The sequence below is a fragment of the Hemicordylus capensis genome, chromosome 2 (genome assembly GCF_027244095.1).
Source record: "Hemicordylus capensis ecotype Gifberg chromosome 2, rHemCap1.1.pri, whole genome shotgun sequence".
Classification (NCBI taxonomy): Eukaryota; Metazoa; Chordata; class Lepidosauria; order Squamata; family Cordylidae; genus Hemicordylus; species Hemicordylus capensis.
In genome coordinates this window covers 231,726,544-231,745,712 of record NC_069658.1, presented here as the reverse complement: position 1 = coordinate 231,745,712, position 19,169 = coordinate 231,726,544, and the positions used below count along the sequence as shown (strand labels likewise).

At 48.7% G+C, this 19,169-nt stretch overlaps 1 protein-coding gene across 5 annotated transcripts in view; it reads right to left on the bottom strand.

Annotated features, from left to right (window-relative positions):
- The window catches only part of LOC128344271 (zinc finger protein 850-like), a 41,482-nt gene extending 31,505 nt beyond the window's left edge, over window positions 1-9,977 (bottom strand). For 2 of the 5 annotated variants that reach the window (XM_053294058.1, XM_053294061.1), the window contains exons 1-2: window positions 9,388-9,743; window positions 6,717-6,793 (exon numbers count right to left, since the gene is read on the bottom strand). Coding sequence is in view for 1 of the 5 variants with exons in the window: in XM_053294063.1 (XP_053150038.1) it covers window positions 6,717-6,793; window positions 9,684-9,781 (175 nt within the window). In the remaining 4 variants the exon portion in view is untranslated. The other 3 variants (XM_053294063.1, XR_008315762.1, XR_008315763.1) reach the window with 3 other exon arrangements.
- Between the last annotated feature and the right edge of the window lie 9,192 nt (window positions 9,978-19,169).

The following is a 19,169-nucleotide window of genomic DNA, read 5'->3' as shown; positions in this document are numbered from 1 at the left end:
GACTGACCAGGAGAAGGATCTTGAGGTTGTGGTAGACAGCTCATTGAAAGTTTCAACTCAATGTGTGGCAGCGGCAAAAACACCTAATTTTACACTAGGGAAAGTGGTGAGTAGAGAATTATCAAGTAAGTCCAACACAGATGCGTTGGACTTCAGAAAAAGAAACTTCTCCAAAATAAGGGGCTGGTATGGAGGAAGTTGAAAGGGAAAGTCAGGAGGGTCAAATCACTCAAGAAAGCATAGAACTTATTTAAAACCACAGTACTAAAAGCACAGTTGGAATGTATACCAAGAAGGAGGAATGGTACCACCAAGTTCAGAAGGATGCCAGCATGGCTAACAAGTAGAGTCAGAGAAGCTATAAAAGAGAAGACTTCCTTCAGAAAATGGAAGTCCTGCCCAAATGAAGAGAACAGGAAGGAACAGAAACTATGGCAAAAGAAATGCAAGGACACAATAAGGGATGAAAAGAGAGAGTCTGAGGAGCATATAGCTAGGTGTCAAGGGAAATAACAAAAACGTCTTTAACTATATCAGAAGTAGAAAACCTGCCAGGAAGGTGGTTGGACCCTTAGATGATGAGGGTGTGAAAGAGATTATTAAGAGGGATAAAGAGATTGCAGAGAGAAGCTGAACTAGTTCTTTGCATCTGTACTGACCATATACCCTCTCTAGAATTGACCATATACCCTCTCTAGAATTGAGCTTTTCAGGTTTAGCGGATGAGGAACTGGGCCAATTTGAGGTGACAAGGGAAGATGTTCTAAACTGTCCTGAAAAACTAAAAATGAACAAATCGCCGGTGTCAGATGGCATCCACCCAAGAGTTCTAAAAGAACTCAAATGTGAAATTGCCGATCTCCTAGCAAAAAAATATAACTTGTCCCTACAATCAGGTTCTGTACAAGAGGACTAGAGAGTAGCCACTGTGACTCCAGTTTCCAAAAAGGGATCCAAGGATCATCCAGGAAATTACAGGCTGGTCAGCTTAACTTCTGTGCTGGGTAAATTGATGGAAAGCATCCAAAATCGTTAAGCACATAGAAGAAAAGGCCTTGTTGAAGGAGAACCAGCATGGCTTCTGCAAGGGAAGTCTTGCCTCTCTAACCTTTTGGAGTTCTTTGAGAGTGTCAACAGGCATGAGGATAAAGGTGATCCGGTTGACATAGTATACTTGGACTTCCAAAAAGCTGTTGATAAAGTATCCAACCAAAGGCTCTTGAGTAAACTTAGCAGTCATGGAATAAGGGGACAGGTTCGTGTGTGGATTGGTAACTGGTTGAAGGACAGGAAACAGAGAGTAGGAATAAATGGACAGTTTTCACAATGAAGGGAAGTAGGAAGTGGGGTCAACCAGGGATTGGTACTGGGACCAGTGGTCTTTAACTTGTTCATAAAGAATCGAGAAGTTGGGGTGACCAGCGAAGTGGCCAAATCTGGAGATGACACTAAACTATTTAAAGTAGTGAAAAGCACAACAGATTGTGAAGAGCTCCAAAAAGATCTCTCCAAACTGGGGTAGTGGGCAACAAAATGGCAAATGTGGTTCAATGTAAGCACGTGTAAAGTGATGCAAATTGGGGCAAAAAACCCCGACTTCACATATACGCTGATGGGAGCTGAGCTATCAGTGATTGACCAGGAGAGAGATCTTGGGGTTGTGGTGAACAGCTCATTGAAAGTGTTCTTTCAGTGTACAGCAACTGTAAAAAAAAGGCCAATTCCATGCTAGGAATCATTAGGAAGAAGATCTGAAATAAAAATGCTAATATTTTAATAAAAAGCAAGAAGGATATTGTAGAACTGGAAAAGGTGCAGAAGAGGGCAACCAAAATGATCAGGGGCCTAGAACACTTTCCTTATGAGGCTAGGCTACAGCATCTGGGCTCTTTACCTTGGAAAAGAGGTGACTAAGGGGAGACATGATTGAGGTATATAAAATTATGCATGGGGTGGAGAGGGTGGAAAGAGACAAAAATTTTTCCCTCTCTCACAATACTAGAACCAGGGGTTACCCATGAAACTGAAGGCTGGGAAATTTAGGACTGACAAGAGGAAGTACTTTTTCACACAGCACATAATTAATCTATGGAATTCCTTGCCATGGGATGTGATGATGGCCAAAAGCTTGGATGGCTTTAAAAGAGCAGATTCATGGTGGACAGGTCTATCAATGGCTAATAGTCTGGTGGCTGTGGGTCAGTCACCAGACTGGCTACTATGGCTAGTACTATGGCTACTAGTCTGCTTCCTGGTGGCTGTGAGCCATCTCCAGCTTCAGAGTCACGATGCCCCTCAATACCAGTTTGCAGGGGAGCGACAGCTGGAAAGAGGGCATGCACATACCTCTTGCCTGTGGGCTCCCCAGAGGCATCTGGTGGGCCATTGTGTGTGAAACAGGATGCTGGACTAGACGGGCCTTGTGCCTGATCCAGCAGGGCTGTTCTTAGGAATCATTAGGAAGGCAACTGAAAATAAAAATGTGTTGTACAGTGGCCCACCAGATGCCTCTGGAAGCCACAGGCATACCCTCTCTCCTGCCATTACTCCCCTGCAACTGGTACTCGGAGGCATCCTGCCTTTGAGGCTGGAGTTGGCCCACAGCCCTCTGACTAGTAGCCGTTGATAGACCTCTCCTCTGTGAAGTTATCCAAACCCTTCTTAAAGCCATCCAGGTTGTTGGCTGTCACCACATCTCGTGGCAGAGAATTCCACAAGTTGATTATGCGTTATGCAGAAGTACTTCCGTTTGCTGGTCCTAGATTTCCTGGCAATCAATTTCATGGGATGACCCCTGTTTCTAGTAAACTGGTCTATACAGGCATCCTGTCTCTGAGCCTGAAGGTAGTCTATAGCCATCAAGACTAATAGTCATTGATAGACCTGTCCTACAAAAAATTGTCTAAGCCTTTTAAAAAATCCATCCAACCTAGTAGCCATCACCACATCCCATGGCAGAGAATTTCACACAGCACATAAATAATCTGTGGGAAAGTGCTTTATTTTGTTGATCCTAAATTTTCTGGCAATCAGATTCATGGAATGACCCTTCCTTCTAGTTTTCTGAAAGAGGGCAAAGAACTTCTCCCTATCCACTTTCCATCCATAATTTTATAGACCTCTGTCCTGCCTCTAAACACAAAAGCCCCAGATGTTGTAGCCTTGCCTCATAAGGAAGGTGTTCTAGGCTTCTGATCATCTTGATGGCCTCTTCTGTACCTTTTCCAATTCTATAATGTACCTTATGAGATATAGTTCCCAGAAACGTACAAAATGCTCTAAATGTGGCTGCACCATAGATGGGGAGACATGATAGAGGTCTATAAAATCATGCATGGTGTGGAGAAAGTGGAGAGAGAGAAATTCTTTTCCCTCTCCCATAACACTAGAACCAGGGGTCATCCCATGAAATTGATTGCTGGGAAATCTAGGACCAATGAACGGAAGTACTTTTTCACACAACGCATAATCCACTTGTGGAATTCTTTGCCACGAGATGTGGTGACAGCCAACAACCTGAATGGCTTTAAGAAGAGTTTGGATAACTTCATGGAGAAGAGGTCTATCAATAGCTACTAGTCGGAGGGCTGTGGGCCATCTCCAGCCTCAAAGGCAGGATGCCTAAGAGTACCAGTTGCAGCGGAGTATCGACAGGAGAGAGGGCATGCCCTCCACTCCTACCTGTAGGCTTCCAGCAGCATCTGGTGGGCCACTGTGCGAAACAGGATGCTGGACTAGATGAGCCTTGGGCCTGATCCAGCAGGGCTGTGCTTATGTTCTTAAGATGATCAGGGGCCTAGAGCAGCTTCCTTATGAGGCAAGACTACAACACACGGGGAGATTTAGTTTAGAAAAAAGATGACTGTGGGAAGACATGATAGAGGTCTATAAAATCATGCATGGTGTGGAGAAGGTAGATAGAGAGAAATTCTTCTCCCTCTCGCATAACACTAGAACCAGGGCTGTAGGCCACCTCCAGCCTTGGGGGCGGGGTGCCTCTGAGAACCAGTTGCAAGGGAGTAATGGCAGGAGAGAGGGCACGCCCTCAACTCCAGCCTGTGGCTTCCAGCAGCATGTGGCGGGCCACTGTGTGAAACAGGATGCTGGACTAAATAGGCCTTGGCCCTTGGGCCTGATCCAGCAGGGATATTTTTAAGACATGAGAAGAGGAGGGACACAGAGAGTCTGGAGTGGGGAGAGATTAGGGACATTTCCCCCTCTCCGCAGCTCTTACCAAGCATGGAAGGAGGATTCCAGCAGCTTCCAGGCATTCCCCTTCCAGGAGAGGCAGGCAAATTCTAAAACTGCCATACAAACTAGAGACTAGTGACTGTGGTGCATGAGAATCATACAATGTTCATGTTGGAAAGGACCTTGGAGGGCTCCGAGTCCAACCGCCTGCTCAGGGCAGGAAAACTCCTCCAAGCACCACTGGCAGATGCCACTCCAACTGGTAAACTGCCCAGAGACATGAGTTTGGGGCGGTATAAAAATATTTTAAAAATAAAATAAATGAAATAAACAGACCCCTGACTGAACCCCTCCAGCCAAGGAGAGCATCCCACTGCAGGAGGCAGAGTGTCCCACAATCGGACAACTCCTACAGCTGGGTAATGACTTCTGATGTCTTGCCTAAGTCTGCTTCCTTGTAATTTCAATCCCTTGTTCCAGTCCCGCCCTCAGGAGCAACAGAGAACAAGTTCACTCTTTCCTCTATAGGTGTCAGCCCTTTATTATTATTATTATTATTATTTTAAAAAAACAAGCTTAAACTTTAGATAGCTTAAGATTGCTGATCTGAAGGCCTGACACCTATGAGGAGGAGTGAGTGCAGGATTGCAGACCAAATCCTTTAGCCTTGTGGTGGTGGCAGCGAGGGGTCACACAGTGGGTCAGCCTTGTCTGTTGTCTGCCCCAATAACCCCTGCCCTCTGCACAACCTTCCACTCTCAGTCTTTCCTTGAGTACTATACAAAACCTGGCTAGGAGTCTCCAGGTCTTGGCAACCATCTTTGGGAGACTCCTGGAAGCAATTCTAATTGAGGTGGCAGCGGCTTGATCTTCTGACAAATACTAGTGTGGTGCAATCTCCAGGAAGAGCTTCAGTCAGAGGAGCGGGCAAAGCCACAACCACAACGTGTTTCAGTGGCAGAGCTGGGACCCAGTGAGCCGCAATGGACATCGTGGGTTTGCCTGCTTGCCCCAACCCCATTCCCATCCTGCAGGCTGCGGAAATGCAACCCCAGGCTGAATCACAAGGCCCAGCTCAGCATGCAAGGGGGAAGCCGAGGTGGTGGCGGTGGGGATGTGCCATGATCCTAGGATGCCACCCAGTGGGAGGTGCACTTGAGGCAGGCAGGCAGGCAGGCAAGTACCCAGCGCCACGTCTTGCCATGGGGATAATGAGGATGAGAGCTAGCAACCTAAGGAGCTAGTACGTATAACCTTGCAGAAGCTGCCGCAGGTCAAGACAATACTGAGCTAGATGGAGCAATGGTCTGATTCTGTGACCATTGCTCCATCCAGCTCAGTATTGTCTTGACCTGCTGCAGCTGCTGCAAAGTTATAGGCAGGAATCACCCAACCCTAAGTAGGAGATCCTAGGAAGTGAACCCGGGAAGGACCTTTTGGCATTCCCCTTCCAGAAGAGGTGGGCAATTTCTAAAACAGCCATACAAACTAGAGATTGTGGTGGGTGAGAATCATACAGTGTTCATGATGGAAAGGACCTTGGAGGGCTTCAAGTCCAACCGCCTGCTCAGGGCAGGAAAACTGCTCCAAGCACCACTGGCAGATGCCTCTCCAACCCCGGACTGAACCCCTCCAGCAAAGCAGAGCAATCGGACAACTCCTACAGCTGGGTAATTACTCCCGATATCTTGCCTAAGTCTGCTTCCTTGTAATTTCAATCCCTTGTTCCAGTCCCACCCTCAGGAGCAACAGAGACAAGGCCGCTCTTTCCTCTATAGGTGTCAGCCCTTTATTATTTATTCATTTATTTTTAAATAAGCTTAAGCTTTGGATAGCTTAAGATTGCTGATCTGAAGGCCTGTCACCTATGAGGAGGAGTGAGTGGTTCCTCCTCATCAGGATGGCAGACCAAATCCTTCAGCCTTGTGGTGGTGGCAGCGAGGGGGTCACACAGTGGGTCAGCCTTGTCTGTTGTCTGCCCCAGTAACGCCTCCCCTCTGCACAACCTCCGGCTTTCAGTCTTTCCTTGAGCACTATACAAAACCAGCACAGACCCCAGGAAAAAAATATTGAGGGGGGCATACAATGGCATTGTGTGGGGAGCATGTGAAAAGTGCCTTTCCTCAAAGTAACCACTGGGGCCGGGTTATGGGAGAGCTGGTGGGAACAGTTGTCCCTGCCCCCACCCACACCCATGGGTGACTCTGATCCTGAGGGAGCAGCTGATGGTAGAAATGCCAGCCTGCAGAAGACAGGTTGATTATTATTTTCTTCTGATTATTGATCTTTTACAAGATTTTTATTTTAGTACAATATTCTATCTGATTTGAGTAGAACAGTCCACCATCTCTGGAAGTAATGGCTGGGATGTAGAAATGCGCAAACTGACGCAATGAACAGTTTTTAAAACCTTGCGAGAGGCTGGAGATGAGCATCTTCCTCCAGTGAACTCAGGGGAACATCAAAGTGGACCACAGATGGAGTGAAAGGGAGACCAAGTGGAAGTAGAACCCATTCCTGCTTACCCGGCAAGGGGGTCCAAGGGCGCCTTCTCTGCCTCAGGAGAATCGGGCCACTTCTAACAAGACAACAGTCCTTGAATCTGAAACAGAGAAAAGCAGGTCTCAAGAAGGAAACACTGAGAAGGGGAATGGTGCAGGTTGCAGGATAAGGCCTGAGGAGGGCTTTGGGGTGGGTTGGTGGGTCATTTCCTGGATTAACTCCTCAGTTGCTTTCTTGGGAAACTACTGGCTTCTTCCAGGAGCTTCCAGCTCACGTTCTTCAGCTCCTTGCAACTCTCAGATTGAACCGCTCTCTCACCTGCTGCTCTTCCTGCTTCTCCTCCTCCGCCTAGCTCAGAAGCACGTCTTGTGCCAGGGCCACTGCCTGGGAACTGGTCTCTGGCCTACATTCCCTGACCCAGCTCTTCGTCCCTGGGGGCAGGACATCCAGGCACCGCTCCAGGACCCCCAGGTCCAAGATCTGATTCTCAGTCTGTCACTTTGGCTTCAGCCACTAATAGGAAAGGCTGTAGAGTTGGCTGCAAACCTCCCAGGGGCCCTCAGATGCCTGAAGTGCAGGCACGGCACACCTGAGCTCAGGCTGTCCTCCCTCAAAACATTCTGTGCGGTCCTTTCCCAGAATTCCTCACCGCTTCCGGCCTGGCTGGCATCAGGGCTGTTTCCTGCTTTGGGGCCAACAGACTTTCTCTCTCCCACTTCAGATCTGGGCTCTCAAGCAGTGTCCAGCAAGGGCCAAAGAGAGCCTTGCTCAGCTCTGGGCACATGCAGAGATAGCCACACACGGCTGGGGCAAGAAGGAAAGGACTCCAGAGAGAGAGAGAGAGAGAGAGAGAGAGAGCCTCACTTTTTTTTTTTTTTAAACACATTTATATCCCGCTCTTCCTCCAAGGAGCCCAGAGCAGTATACTACATACTTGAGTTTCTCTTTTCACAACAACCCTGTGAAGTAGGTTAGGCTGAGAGAGAAGTGACTGGCCCAGAGTCACCCAGCTAGTTTTATGGCTGAATGGGGATTTGAACTCGGGTCTCCCCGGTCCTAGTCCAGCACTCTAACCACTACACCACGCTGGCTCCTTTCTCCTCTTTCCCTCTTTCTCCTCTTCCCAATCACACAATCCCGGCTATCAACACACACACCCCAGCAGCCCAGGTTGTAAAAGGCGACAGGGTGGGGGAGGGGGAAGACCCTTGAGCACCACCCATATCCCTCTCCAACTCCTCCTCCTCATCCTGAATGCCTGACACCATTTGTAAGAAGCAGCCATTTCACATCCTCAGCTGGGGTGCTTTGCAAGTGGATGTTTGTTTCTTTGTTTGTTTGTTCATTCATTCATTCATTCAATTTCTATACCACACTTCCAAAAATGGCTCAGGGTGGTTTACACAGAGAAATAACAAATAAATGAGATGGATCCCTGTCCCCAGAGCTCACAATCTCAAAAGAAACATAAGATAGACTCCAGCAACATTCACTGGAGGGGTGCTGTGCTGGGGGTGGATAGGGCCAGTTACTCTCCCCCTGCTAAATAAAGAGAATCACCACGTTAAAAGGTGCCTCTTTGCCCAGTTAGCTGGGGCACATTACAACTAACACTATCTTATACTGCTTTTCCACACACAAAAACTTCTCAAAGTGGTTTACATAGATTTATTACTTATTTTATTTATTTAGTACATTTATATACTGCCCCATACTAAAGAGTCTCTGGGCGGTTTGGAGGAGGAGGAGGAGAAAGAACCCCAAAGAGGGCTCACAGTTTATGAAGAAACGCAAGGGAGACACTGGTAACAGCTACTGTAGCTCTAACTGAGCCGATGGGTTCAAAGAACCCGGGGCCCCACCTCCGGAGACCCCCGCCCCCAACTCCAACCCTCCTTATTTTCTCCATTATCCCCTATGCTTCCGAGGGGTTGCCGGGGAGAACACGGCCCCCTCTCCTCTAGCCACACCCCTGACTGAAGGGCTGCTGTGCTAGGATTTATTTATTCATTTATTTTACATTTATATCCTGCTCTTCCTCCAAGGAGCCCAGAGCAGTGTACTACATACTTAGGTTTCTCCTCACAACAACCCTGTGAAGTAGGTTAGGCTGAGAGAGAAGTGACTGGCCCAGAGTCACCCAGCAAGTCTCATGGCTGAATGGGGATTTGAACTCGGGTCTCCCTGGTCCTAGTCCAGCACTCTAACCACTACACCACGCTGGCTCCCAGAATTACACCCAATCCCACTCCAGGACTGGCTAGGAGTCTCCAGGTCTTGGCAACCATTTTTGGGATACTCTTGGAAGCAATTCTATTAGAGGTGGCAGCGGCTTGATCTTCTGACAAAGACTAGCGTGGCGCAATCTCCAGGAAGAGTTTCAGTCAGAGGAGCGGGCAACGCCACAACCACAACGTGTTTCATTGGCATAGCTGGGGCCCAGTGAGCCCCAATGGACATCTTGGGTTTGCCTGCTTGCCCCAACCCCATTCCCACCCTGCAGGCTGCGGAAATGCAACCCCAGGCTGAATCACAAGGCCCAGCTCAACGTGCAAGGAGGAAGCGGGGGTGGAGATGTGCCACGATGATCCTAGGATGCCACCGGGTGGGACGAGGCAGGCAAGTACCCAGTCCCACGGCCTGCCATGTGGATAATAAGGACGATCGCCAGGAACCTAGGGAGCTAGCACATACCACAGAGTCAGACCATTGCTCCATCTAGCTCAGTGTTGTCTCGACCCGCAGCAGCTTCTGCAAGGTTACTGGCAGGAATCATCCAACCCTAACTGGGAGATCCCGGGGAGAGAAGCCGGCGGGAGGGACCTTTTGCATGCATGCAGGCTAGGAGGGGGCGGCACAAACGCGGCTGACTTTACATCTACTGCTGGCGGGGGAGGCAGGCAGGCGCCCGTCCAGGCGGTTCACACACACAGGCGAGTCCCCCACAGGTGTTGCTCCTTCCACCCCGCTCATGCCATGCCTGTCCTCACCCTCCCAACTTCGCCGCTTTCTCTCTCTCGCCTCCCCTGCACGATCCCGGGGTGCGAATCAGGGGCGCTAGCGGGGTGTGTGTGCGCGCGCAGAGCATGCAACTCACCGGATCTCACACGGGGGGAGAAACGCGGAGGATGAAACTCCTGCAGCCCGGACGGAGCACGTTGCGGAGGGAGAGGCGGGGAAAGGAAGCGGCTTCCCCTCGGTTGTTATTATGCCTTCCTCCTTCTGATCGGCTCCTCTAGGAAGCAGGCAGGCTGAAGTTGGGCAGCCCCGCAGGAGGACCACCCCCTCCCGCAACTGCCAGCAGACCACTGAATAAACAAGAGTTATCTGGGTCTGAGCAGAGGACGGAAGAGATAAAGCCCAAAGAGCTCCATACGGAAAATATCTCCGTTGCTTTTAGTGTGGGTCTTTGTTCACTTTTGAAAATGTAATTGTTGTAAACCGCCCAGAGACGCGAGTTTGGGACGGTGTAAAAATATGTTAAATACATAAATCAGCTTTGGTAGATTTCCCTGAAAAGCAGTATATATCAATGACTAAAATAAAAGGCCCCTCAGCAGACTAGTCACTTCATGCCTTGCCCCCCTGGAGAGAGAGTGTTTAAAGGTGCTTAGAAGGCAGAACAGGAAGGCCCGTTTGCTCTGCAGGAACACCATCCCCTCCATCACCCCAAAGGTTCTTCCCCCATCTTTCTCTAATGCAACAGAATCAATGAAGCACATTAATCATTGCTCATATCCCAACTACAGTTACAAGGTGTACATTATTGTTAGGATATTTATTAGCCACCCTGAGACGTAAGTTTGGGCAGGTTATAAATTTAATAAATATAAACAAATAAATACTAGCTGACCCGGGGCAGAGCATCTGTGCAGTGAGCCTGTGGCGCCTGCCCCGCCTGCAGCTCACCCACCCCCACCCCCGCAGCTCGCCCACCCACAGCTCACCCCGCCCCCCACAACTCACCCTCCGCCCCCCCACAGCTCGCCCCCCCACCCCCACAGCTCCCCTCACCTCAGAGATCTTCTCACCCACACCTGAGCTGCACTCCGTTGCTTCCACCCCCCCCACCCTGCTGCCTATTGGCCAAGCTGCAGCCCCCCATCCCCAGAGACCTCCCCACCCTCACCTAAGCCTCCTCCTGCTCCTCCCACCAGGAACAGCAGCAGTGGTTGCCTGGGCCATTCTTCTCTGCCGCCACCAAGCTCGCTGACAGGCCCGGGCCCACCCTTGCCCTTGCTTCTGTCTCTCTTCCCCCTCCCTTCTTTTTCTCTTTCTCTCTCCTCCACTTGCTCTTCTCCACTCTTTCTTCCCCCTCCCTTGATGTTTTTTGTCTCCCTCCGTCCCTCCCTGCCTGAGTTAACGGATTTTGTTCATCTTGTTTCCTCATTTAATTCACACAATGGCAGCCTCCTTCTCCTCAAGGGGCTCTTTCCTCCCTCACGACCAGTCTTTTTGCAGACCCCTGCCTGCTATCATTCATATATATATATATATATATATATATATATATATACATACATATACATATACACACACACACACACATATATATATACACACAAATATATATATATATACTAGTGTTTTCAAGCCCGTTAAAATAACGGGCGCTAGTAGGGGAGAGTTCCGCCGTCACCGCCAAGAGTGCCCCACTCCCTCTTGCCCTTTCCCCTCCCCCACTCCTTCTTGCCCCTCCCCCCTGCCCCACTCCCTCTTGCCCCTCCCCCCGGCCCACTCCCTCTGGCCCTTGCCCCTCCCCCCGGCCCCACTCCCTCTGGCCCTTGCCCCTCCCCCCGGCCCCACTCCCTCTGGCCCTTGCCCCTCCCCACTGCCCCACTCCCTCTGGCCCTTGCCCCCTCCCCCCTCCCTCTTGCCCTTCCCCCCCCTGCATTTTTAAATTTTTATCTTACCGGCCCTCCGCTCCTCCTCCCGGGCGGCAAACAGTTTACAGTTTACATTTTCTTGGGCCTGATCCAGCAGGGCTCTTCCGACATCCTCAAGCCCTTTTACTTTAATCTGCACTTTCTCAGTGCACTTTTTTTCACCTGGCCAGGACCACTTTCGTCTATTAGTATTAGTGCTCAAGGTCCCGAGTTAAGCTTGCAGCTGCGGGGCAGGCTTGTTCTTTCTCATGCCCACACTAAATAGCTCCTGCTTAATAAGGGCTTTTTGGAACTGCTTGGAGCAGACCGAACCCAACGCAGCCAGCAAGCGGTGAAGGCGGTCAGCTGCGGCCGGGGAGAGGCGAGGGCTGCTCCGGGCTTATGCTGGCCTGCCGCCAGTCCGCATTCCTCACGCACCAGCCGGCCTCAGTGGCCTGAGAGGAGGAGCCGCCGGGGGCCGGAGCATCCGCCGCCTTTCCGCTCCTTATGCAACAGAGTTGGCCAGCGGGGAGGCGCGTGAGGCCGCGCAGAGTTCCTCCGCGACTCGAGAAGAGACGGAAGGAGCGCTGGGCAGGTTGCATTTCTCCTGCGCGTCCTCCTCTTCTTGACGCCTTTCCCAACCCCTAAACAAACCGGGAGCCACCCGCTGCCGCAGTGGTGGGCATCTCCGCTTCTCCTCAGCCCGGGAGGGGAATTCCCACCGCCCAGAGTGCTGTCCCCGCCGGCCAGATTGCTGCCCGCCCGCCCCGGTCTCCTCTTCCCTCCCACCTCCCAGAGTGCCGTCCCCGGTGGCCAGATTGCTGCCCGCCCGCTCCGGTGTCCTCTTCCCTCCCGCCTCCCAGAGTGCCGGCCGACAGCAACAGAACCGGCCAGCATGGCCACCTGGTGTCGGCGGTCGTGTCTCCCTCGGTCTGTTCTGGGCCTGCTCTTCGCACAGGCCCAGAACAGCCCAGGGAGACAGGGACGCAGACGCCAACATTCTAAAGCCACGGACACTCACTTAGCCTTTTATTATATAGGACTAGTATTTTTAAGCCCATTAAAATAACGGGCGCTAGTACCATTCCCCCCCTTTCTTCCTTCTCCCTCTCTCTTGCCCTCCTTTCTTTTTCTTTTCTTTTTCTCTCTCTCTCATTCATCCCTTCCTTTTCTCTCCCTCTTTCCTTTCCTTCCTTTCTTCCCCCTCTTCTCCTTCACTTCTTTTTTCTTTCTCTTTCCCTCTTTCCTTCCTTTCTTCTTCTCTCTCTCTCTCTCTCTCTCCATTCTTTCCTTTTCCCTCCCTCTCGCACTCCTTTCCTTTTTCTCTCTCTCTCTCTCTCTCCCTCTTTCCTCCCTTCCTTCTCTCTCCCTCTCTCTCCTTTCCTTCTTTTTCTCTCTCTCTCTCTCCCTCTTTCCTCCCTTCCTTCTCTCTCCCTCTCTCTCCTTTCCTTCCTTTCTTCCACCTCTTCTCACTCCCTTCTTTCTGTTTCCTTTTCCTTTTCCTCTTTTCTTCATTTAACAGGCTCGCTCTTGGGGTCTGGCTGCTTCTGTCTCCCTTCCGTCTTTCTTTTGTCCTTCTCCCTCACTCCTTTCTCCTTTTTCTTTCTCCTTCCTTCCTTCTCTCTTTCTTTCTTTCCATCCCTCCCTCCCTCCTCTCTATTTTCTCTCCTTCCTTCTTTACATCTTTCTATTGTCCTGTCTCCCTCCCTCCCTCCCTTTCTCTCTCTCTGTGTCAAAAAACCTCTTCATTTCCTTTTAGTGACTTCTTACTGCCCCCAGTTCAAGTTTAATAGAAAAGGACATGATGTAGTTTTAATGACAGGAAACCAATGCCGTCCAAATGAGTAAATTCCATCACTGGCTGTCACAAAGTGTGCTAATTTTTTCCTTTGATAAATTAAAAGCTATAAAAGTCTCTTTAAAGCGTGCAGCTTACAGTCATAGTCTGCCCCACTGTGCACTGAGAGTTGATAGAAAACTGTTTATACCTTATACGAAGGCAGTCAGTGAATCTAAAAGTGGAGAGTTTCTGGGTTGGGAACACTGTCCTCTACCCAGGGACTCTGAGTGTTAGTCTTCGCTCTGGGCTCTCCAGAGTGGCGACACCACCCCCCCCCCATTATTAAGGGCCAGATCGGCCCATGTGAATGTTGCCGCTCCCGCCGGCTCAGCTGCCCTCTCTCCCTCCCACCCATGTGCCGAGTCCTTCACCCAGGCCAAATCGGGCCATGTGAATCCTGCCACGCCACCGCCGCCACTGCCCTCCCGCCCGTCCTCCCAAGTGCCGTGTCCTTCGCCGGGCCATGTCCGTCGGGCGAAGAACTCCTTAATTTCAGAGGGAGAGAGGAGCTCGCAAGCAGAGCTCCTCTCTCTTGCAAAGCCTCTGCCCGTACTGGCGGTTTGGGTGTAAAGGACGCCTATTGCGTCCTTTACGGCCATAGTGTCAGTTCGGGCAGAGCTGTTGCAAAGAGAGGAGCTCTGCTTGCGAGCTCCTCTCTCCCTCTGAAATTAAGGAGTTCTTCGCCCGACGGACATGGCCGGGGTAAGGAGGGCTCGGCAGTTGGGAGGGAGGGCGGGCGGGCGGCCATCGGCAGTGCTTGGGGTGAAATGGCCGCCTGTGGGTTCCGTGAAAGGAGGACCGGGGATTGGGCCGAAATGGCCGCCGGTGTGGCCGGGACGGTGATGGAGGGCGGGCGGGCGGACAGCTATTGGGCCGTAATGGCTGCCGGTGGGACCGCGGAAGGAGGACGGGTGATTGCTGGCTTTCGGGCCACTGATATATTTATTTATTATTTCTCTGTGTAAAACGCCCAGAGCTATTTTTGGAAGGGCGGTATAGAAATCAAATGAATAAATAAAATAAATAAAATAAGTATTGAAAGAAGATTTTGTTATTCCTCTTGATACTATGTATACTAAGTCTCCCCCTGGCCAACTATTCCCTAACCACATTCTTATCTGTGTCAGTTCTACTCGCTTATGCTTAGCCTGCAAACACATGCGTGCGTGCTAGTTCAGTCTTTTCTCACTTTATACACAGAGGCTGCTTGGCATAAGCAAAGCCATTTTACTTTCCTTTCACTGTACGTCTAGCTACATGCTCTTCAAACTCTCTTCTTGCATCCCTTGCATTCATTCCGTTTGCTAGAGTTCATGTTCCTTGTTGTTTTCTTCATTTGGGCAGCAGGACTTCCATTTCTGAAGGAAGTCTGCTTCCTTTTCATTGCTGTAGAATCCAGAGGAGAGAATTGTGATATGCAATGTCTTGCAATGACAAGACAGTGGAGTTGATTCAGGAATATTAAAGGTGTAATGAGACAGGTATTGTTTACATAGAAGCAAATGCAGTCTGCCTTCAGTGCTCTTGCTGCTGGCTGGGTTTTTTTTAAGCCCCATCTCTACTTCAGGAATGGAACAGAAGTAACTAATAAAGAATAATAAAGTGTACTGTCAAGTCGATTTTGACTCGTGGTGCCCACAGAGCCCTGTGGTTTTCTTTGGTAGTATACAGGAGGGGTTTACCATTGCCTCCTCCTGCGCAGTGTAAGAGGATGCCTTTCAGAATCTTCCTATATCGCTGCTGCCCAATATAGTACCAGCGGGGATTCAAACCAGCAACGTTCTGCTTGCTAGTCAAGCATTTCCCCACTACTAAAGCACCATTCAAAAGCTGGCCTGGATCAATGCATGGATTCACCAAAAACACCACAGTAGCTTCCCTTATTCTGCTTATTAGCCATGCTGGAATCTTCCTGAACTTGATGGTACCTTTCCTCCCTTTTGGTATACATTCCAACTGAGCTTCTATTCTTGTGGTTTTGAATAAGTTCCATGCTTTCTGGAATGATTTGACCCTTCCGACTTTCCCTTTCAGCTTTCTTTTTACCAGTTCCCTCATTTTTGAGAAGTTTCTTCTTCTGAAGTCCAACGTATCCATGTTGGACTTTCTTGGCAAGACTCCCCTCGCATATAACCTGAATTGGATTACACTATGGTCACTGTTCCCCAATAGTTCTGTAACTCTTGACATCTTGCACCAGGTCCTCCTGGGCACCACTCCGGATTAATTCCAAGGCTGCCTTCTTGTTGCTTGGTTTGCAACCATCTGTTGTGCTTAGGCACAGTCATTTGTTATGTCTAGAAATGTGGATTCTTTGTCATTACCTGAATGTGAATTTACCCAGTCTATGTGTGGGTGATTGAAGTCACCCATTATTACAGCTTTGTGTCTTTTTGACACCTCTCTGATTTGCTTCTCCAACTCCAGTGTTGGAGTCCTCATATTGTTACCCATAATGATTCTGTGGAGGATCCTGGTCCTCCTAGGTTTTCTAGTTTATTAGATTCTACCCCTTCTGTAATATGCAGTGCTACTCCACCCCCAATTCTCCCCTCCCTGTCCCTTCTGTAGAGATTGTATCCGGGAATAACAGTGTCCCACTGGTTATCCAAACGTGTGTGAACTGCACTGGTTAAGTCTTACTTGGTGGGGAGGGACGAGAATCCTGCCCCGTGCTCAAATGCCTGGGGCAGTCCCCTTTTCAGACTGGTTGCTCTAGAATTGTTATTTTCTGGGGAAATGACCTTAAGTGTTGGGTAATTGATAACACAAGCGTTCCCTTCCCTAGAGTCCTCCCCTCCCCCCCGCCCTGCCCCCAAAACACTCCAGTGATTCAAGGCGAGATAATATGTAGATGTCCACACCTGCATCATGCTTTTATTGTGACTTTGCTGTATTTGGACGAAGCTGGATGGTGATCGAAATAAAGATGATTGATGGCCTGATATACTGCCACCTGGATAGGTCTTCAAAAGCAACAGAAGAGTAGTCTCTGTTTGACTACGAGTTGGGAGGGGCCTGGCCAGCCTGCTCCTAACAAGTGTACCATTTCATTTTGAACCCCTGTTGAAAATGTGACATCAAATCCTCATTTCGGATGTGCCTCTTTTGTTTAGAGTCTACTTTGGGTAGATTTGATTCCAACATCCGATTGTCTTGCAAAGTGGCATTATACCATGTATGTACCGCAGTCAGGACTTGATGGAGGATCATGGTCTGTGTGTCTGGAGGGCGGGAAGTGGAGATAAATATGCAGTTGTACCCAACTGTCTCTTTAAAGCCCACCTTGTAACTGTACCCTATGTAGTCACTATCAGTGTTTTAAAACATTAAAATGGTCAAATGCTTATTTGCCCCAAACTATGCTTCTGGAGTAGTAATACTTTTTTCAAAGCACATCTGAAGAGTCTAATTCTTTTGTAAAGTACAGCCAGGAAGGCAAAATGCTAACTTTTTTGCAATAAATTGGAGCTGCTAAGAGGGTGTATTAGAAAATTGACTTAGTAATAGAAGTTACAGTAGAGTTGTTAACAGTTACATTGGGACTTTCTGTACAATTGCCCATTTACAAAAAAGCATATGGGGTGGGGGCATAAGCTGGCTTACAACAGAATGTCTCAGCTTGTGGCCACAAAAATTTCACTTCTTCACTGAGTCTAAATCCCTATACTCACCTGGGAGGAAACCCCACGGAGCACAGTGGGGCATACAAGCGAACATGTACAATCGTGGAACCAACACCAAATGCCAAAAGATCAGGTTTTCAACGCTGGCATCCATATGCTGAATATTGACAGCCTGAACAGGAAAGCATGTAGCATAAATTTCTTATTGTAATAATTATAATTCTCACTGTTAGTGTTTGCTATTATCATTGTGTCTATGGAGGAAGAGTGGGTATAAAAATAAAATGTTAAAAATTGTTGCTTATTGTTATTACTTGATGATTTCAAAAAGCATAATAAATATTTATGATTAGGGAGGGAAATGTAGACTGACCAGGGACTGTGAACAAAGGCCACTGATCTTTCAAGGACCTACCAACACCCCTGGTAAGACATGTTTTGAAAAACTCCAACTACATCTCAGGGTGAAGGTCAGTGAATAAAGCTATAACCAGGTGCCACATTAAAGAGAAGGAAGCTGTATAAAATCTCCAGCATTGGGGTTGAACTGCACAGTCAAGCATAACATTTTATAACCAAGGCCCCTAATTTGTCAAATACTTCCCACAAAAGCTTGTGTGAAAATTAATATAAACATTTTTCTGATCTCAACAGAGTCTTTCCTATTTTTACCATAGGAGACTAGTGTCTCTTTTTTTCACCTTGGACATTGTGAATCACCAGAGTGTGTCCTTTGATGTGAAGCAAGCAGTGTTCTCCCCCATTTGTTTCATCTGTATGCAGAATGAGTTTTGTTTTGGGCAGCAGTATCAAGGCAGTGTGTGCACACACGCATTCAGAGAGGGACCTTCTAGATTCAACCTGAGTGGGATCTAATATTAATTGAGTGGACATTTTAAAACACGTGAGAATGTGCATACGTGCACACGTTCGAGGCCAAACTCACACGTTCGAGGTGTGAACTCACACTGAAGCTCTTTCCACATTTGGATCACTTATATGGTTTCTCTCTAGGGTGGGTTCTTTGATGTGAAATGAGGATTGTGCTTCGAGTGAAGCTCTTTCCATGCTCAGAGATTTATATGGTTTCTCTCCAGATGTGGTTCTGTGGTGTGTAGACCAGTGTTTCTCAACCTTTTTGGAGTCAAGGACCGCTAAATTCTTCGTGCAGAGTTTCAAGGACCGCTACATTCTTCATGCGCAGTTTCCCGGACCGGCAGTTAGTAAAGGGGTTTCAAATCTATCTATCTATCTATCTATCTATCTATCTATCTATCTATCTATCTATCAGACTTCTATACTGCCCAAAACTTGCATCTCTGGGCAGTTTAGAATGAAAATAATATAAGCATTAAAATAATTAAATTTGGAATCTTTTGCAAACATGGAATATTAGGGGTTCTCAACCTTGGGTCCCTCAGTTAAACTCCCATAACCCCCAACCACAATGGCATTTGGCCATTATGGCTGGGGATTATGGGAGTAGAAGTCCACCAATGTCTGGATACCCAAGGTTGAGAACCCCTGAATCTAAAAGCCTGGGTGAACAAATTTGTCTCCAGTATGTCTTCAGTATGTGTGGGGTGGGGGTGGAGGTGCTTGTGATTACTCAATGGAGAGGGGATGTTGGGCCATTAGAAAAATTCAAAAGCTACATGGGGGCAATGAAAACAACACACAAGCAAGCTTTTGAATCCCCCAAAATGCTTCATCAGGCTGGATGTCAAGCAAAGCAAAAAGGAGGTGAGGAGAGGAGAGCAGGGCAAGCTCAGTAGAGCCGGAAATCTACAGTTTAACCCTCTCATGATGGAGGTGGAGTTTTAGCAGGAGTTGTGTAGTCGCAGGGCAGGATCCAGACAACGTTAGTCACGACCACCCACTGGAATTAATTTAGTCATCTCTCATTTGTGTCAATGCTGCTTGGTCATGATCACCTGACTTGATCTGGATCCTGCTCTTAGATGTGCACTTTGTGAGGTGGACCTAATGAAACCCGTGCAGCTCCTCCAAAACTCGTTAAATTCGTTACATGGCAGGTGCTGGGAATGGGGTTTTTTTTAATGGTGAAAGAAAATGTGAAGAAGAGCGGTGGAGACCTGGCATTAAAAGAAAGGGGGTGATTCTGAGATGGCGGAGGGTGTGGGG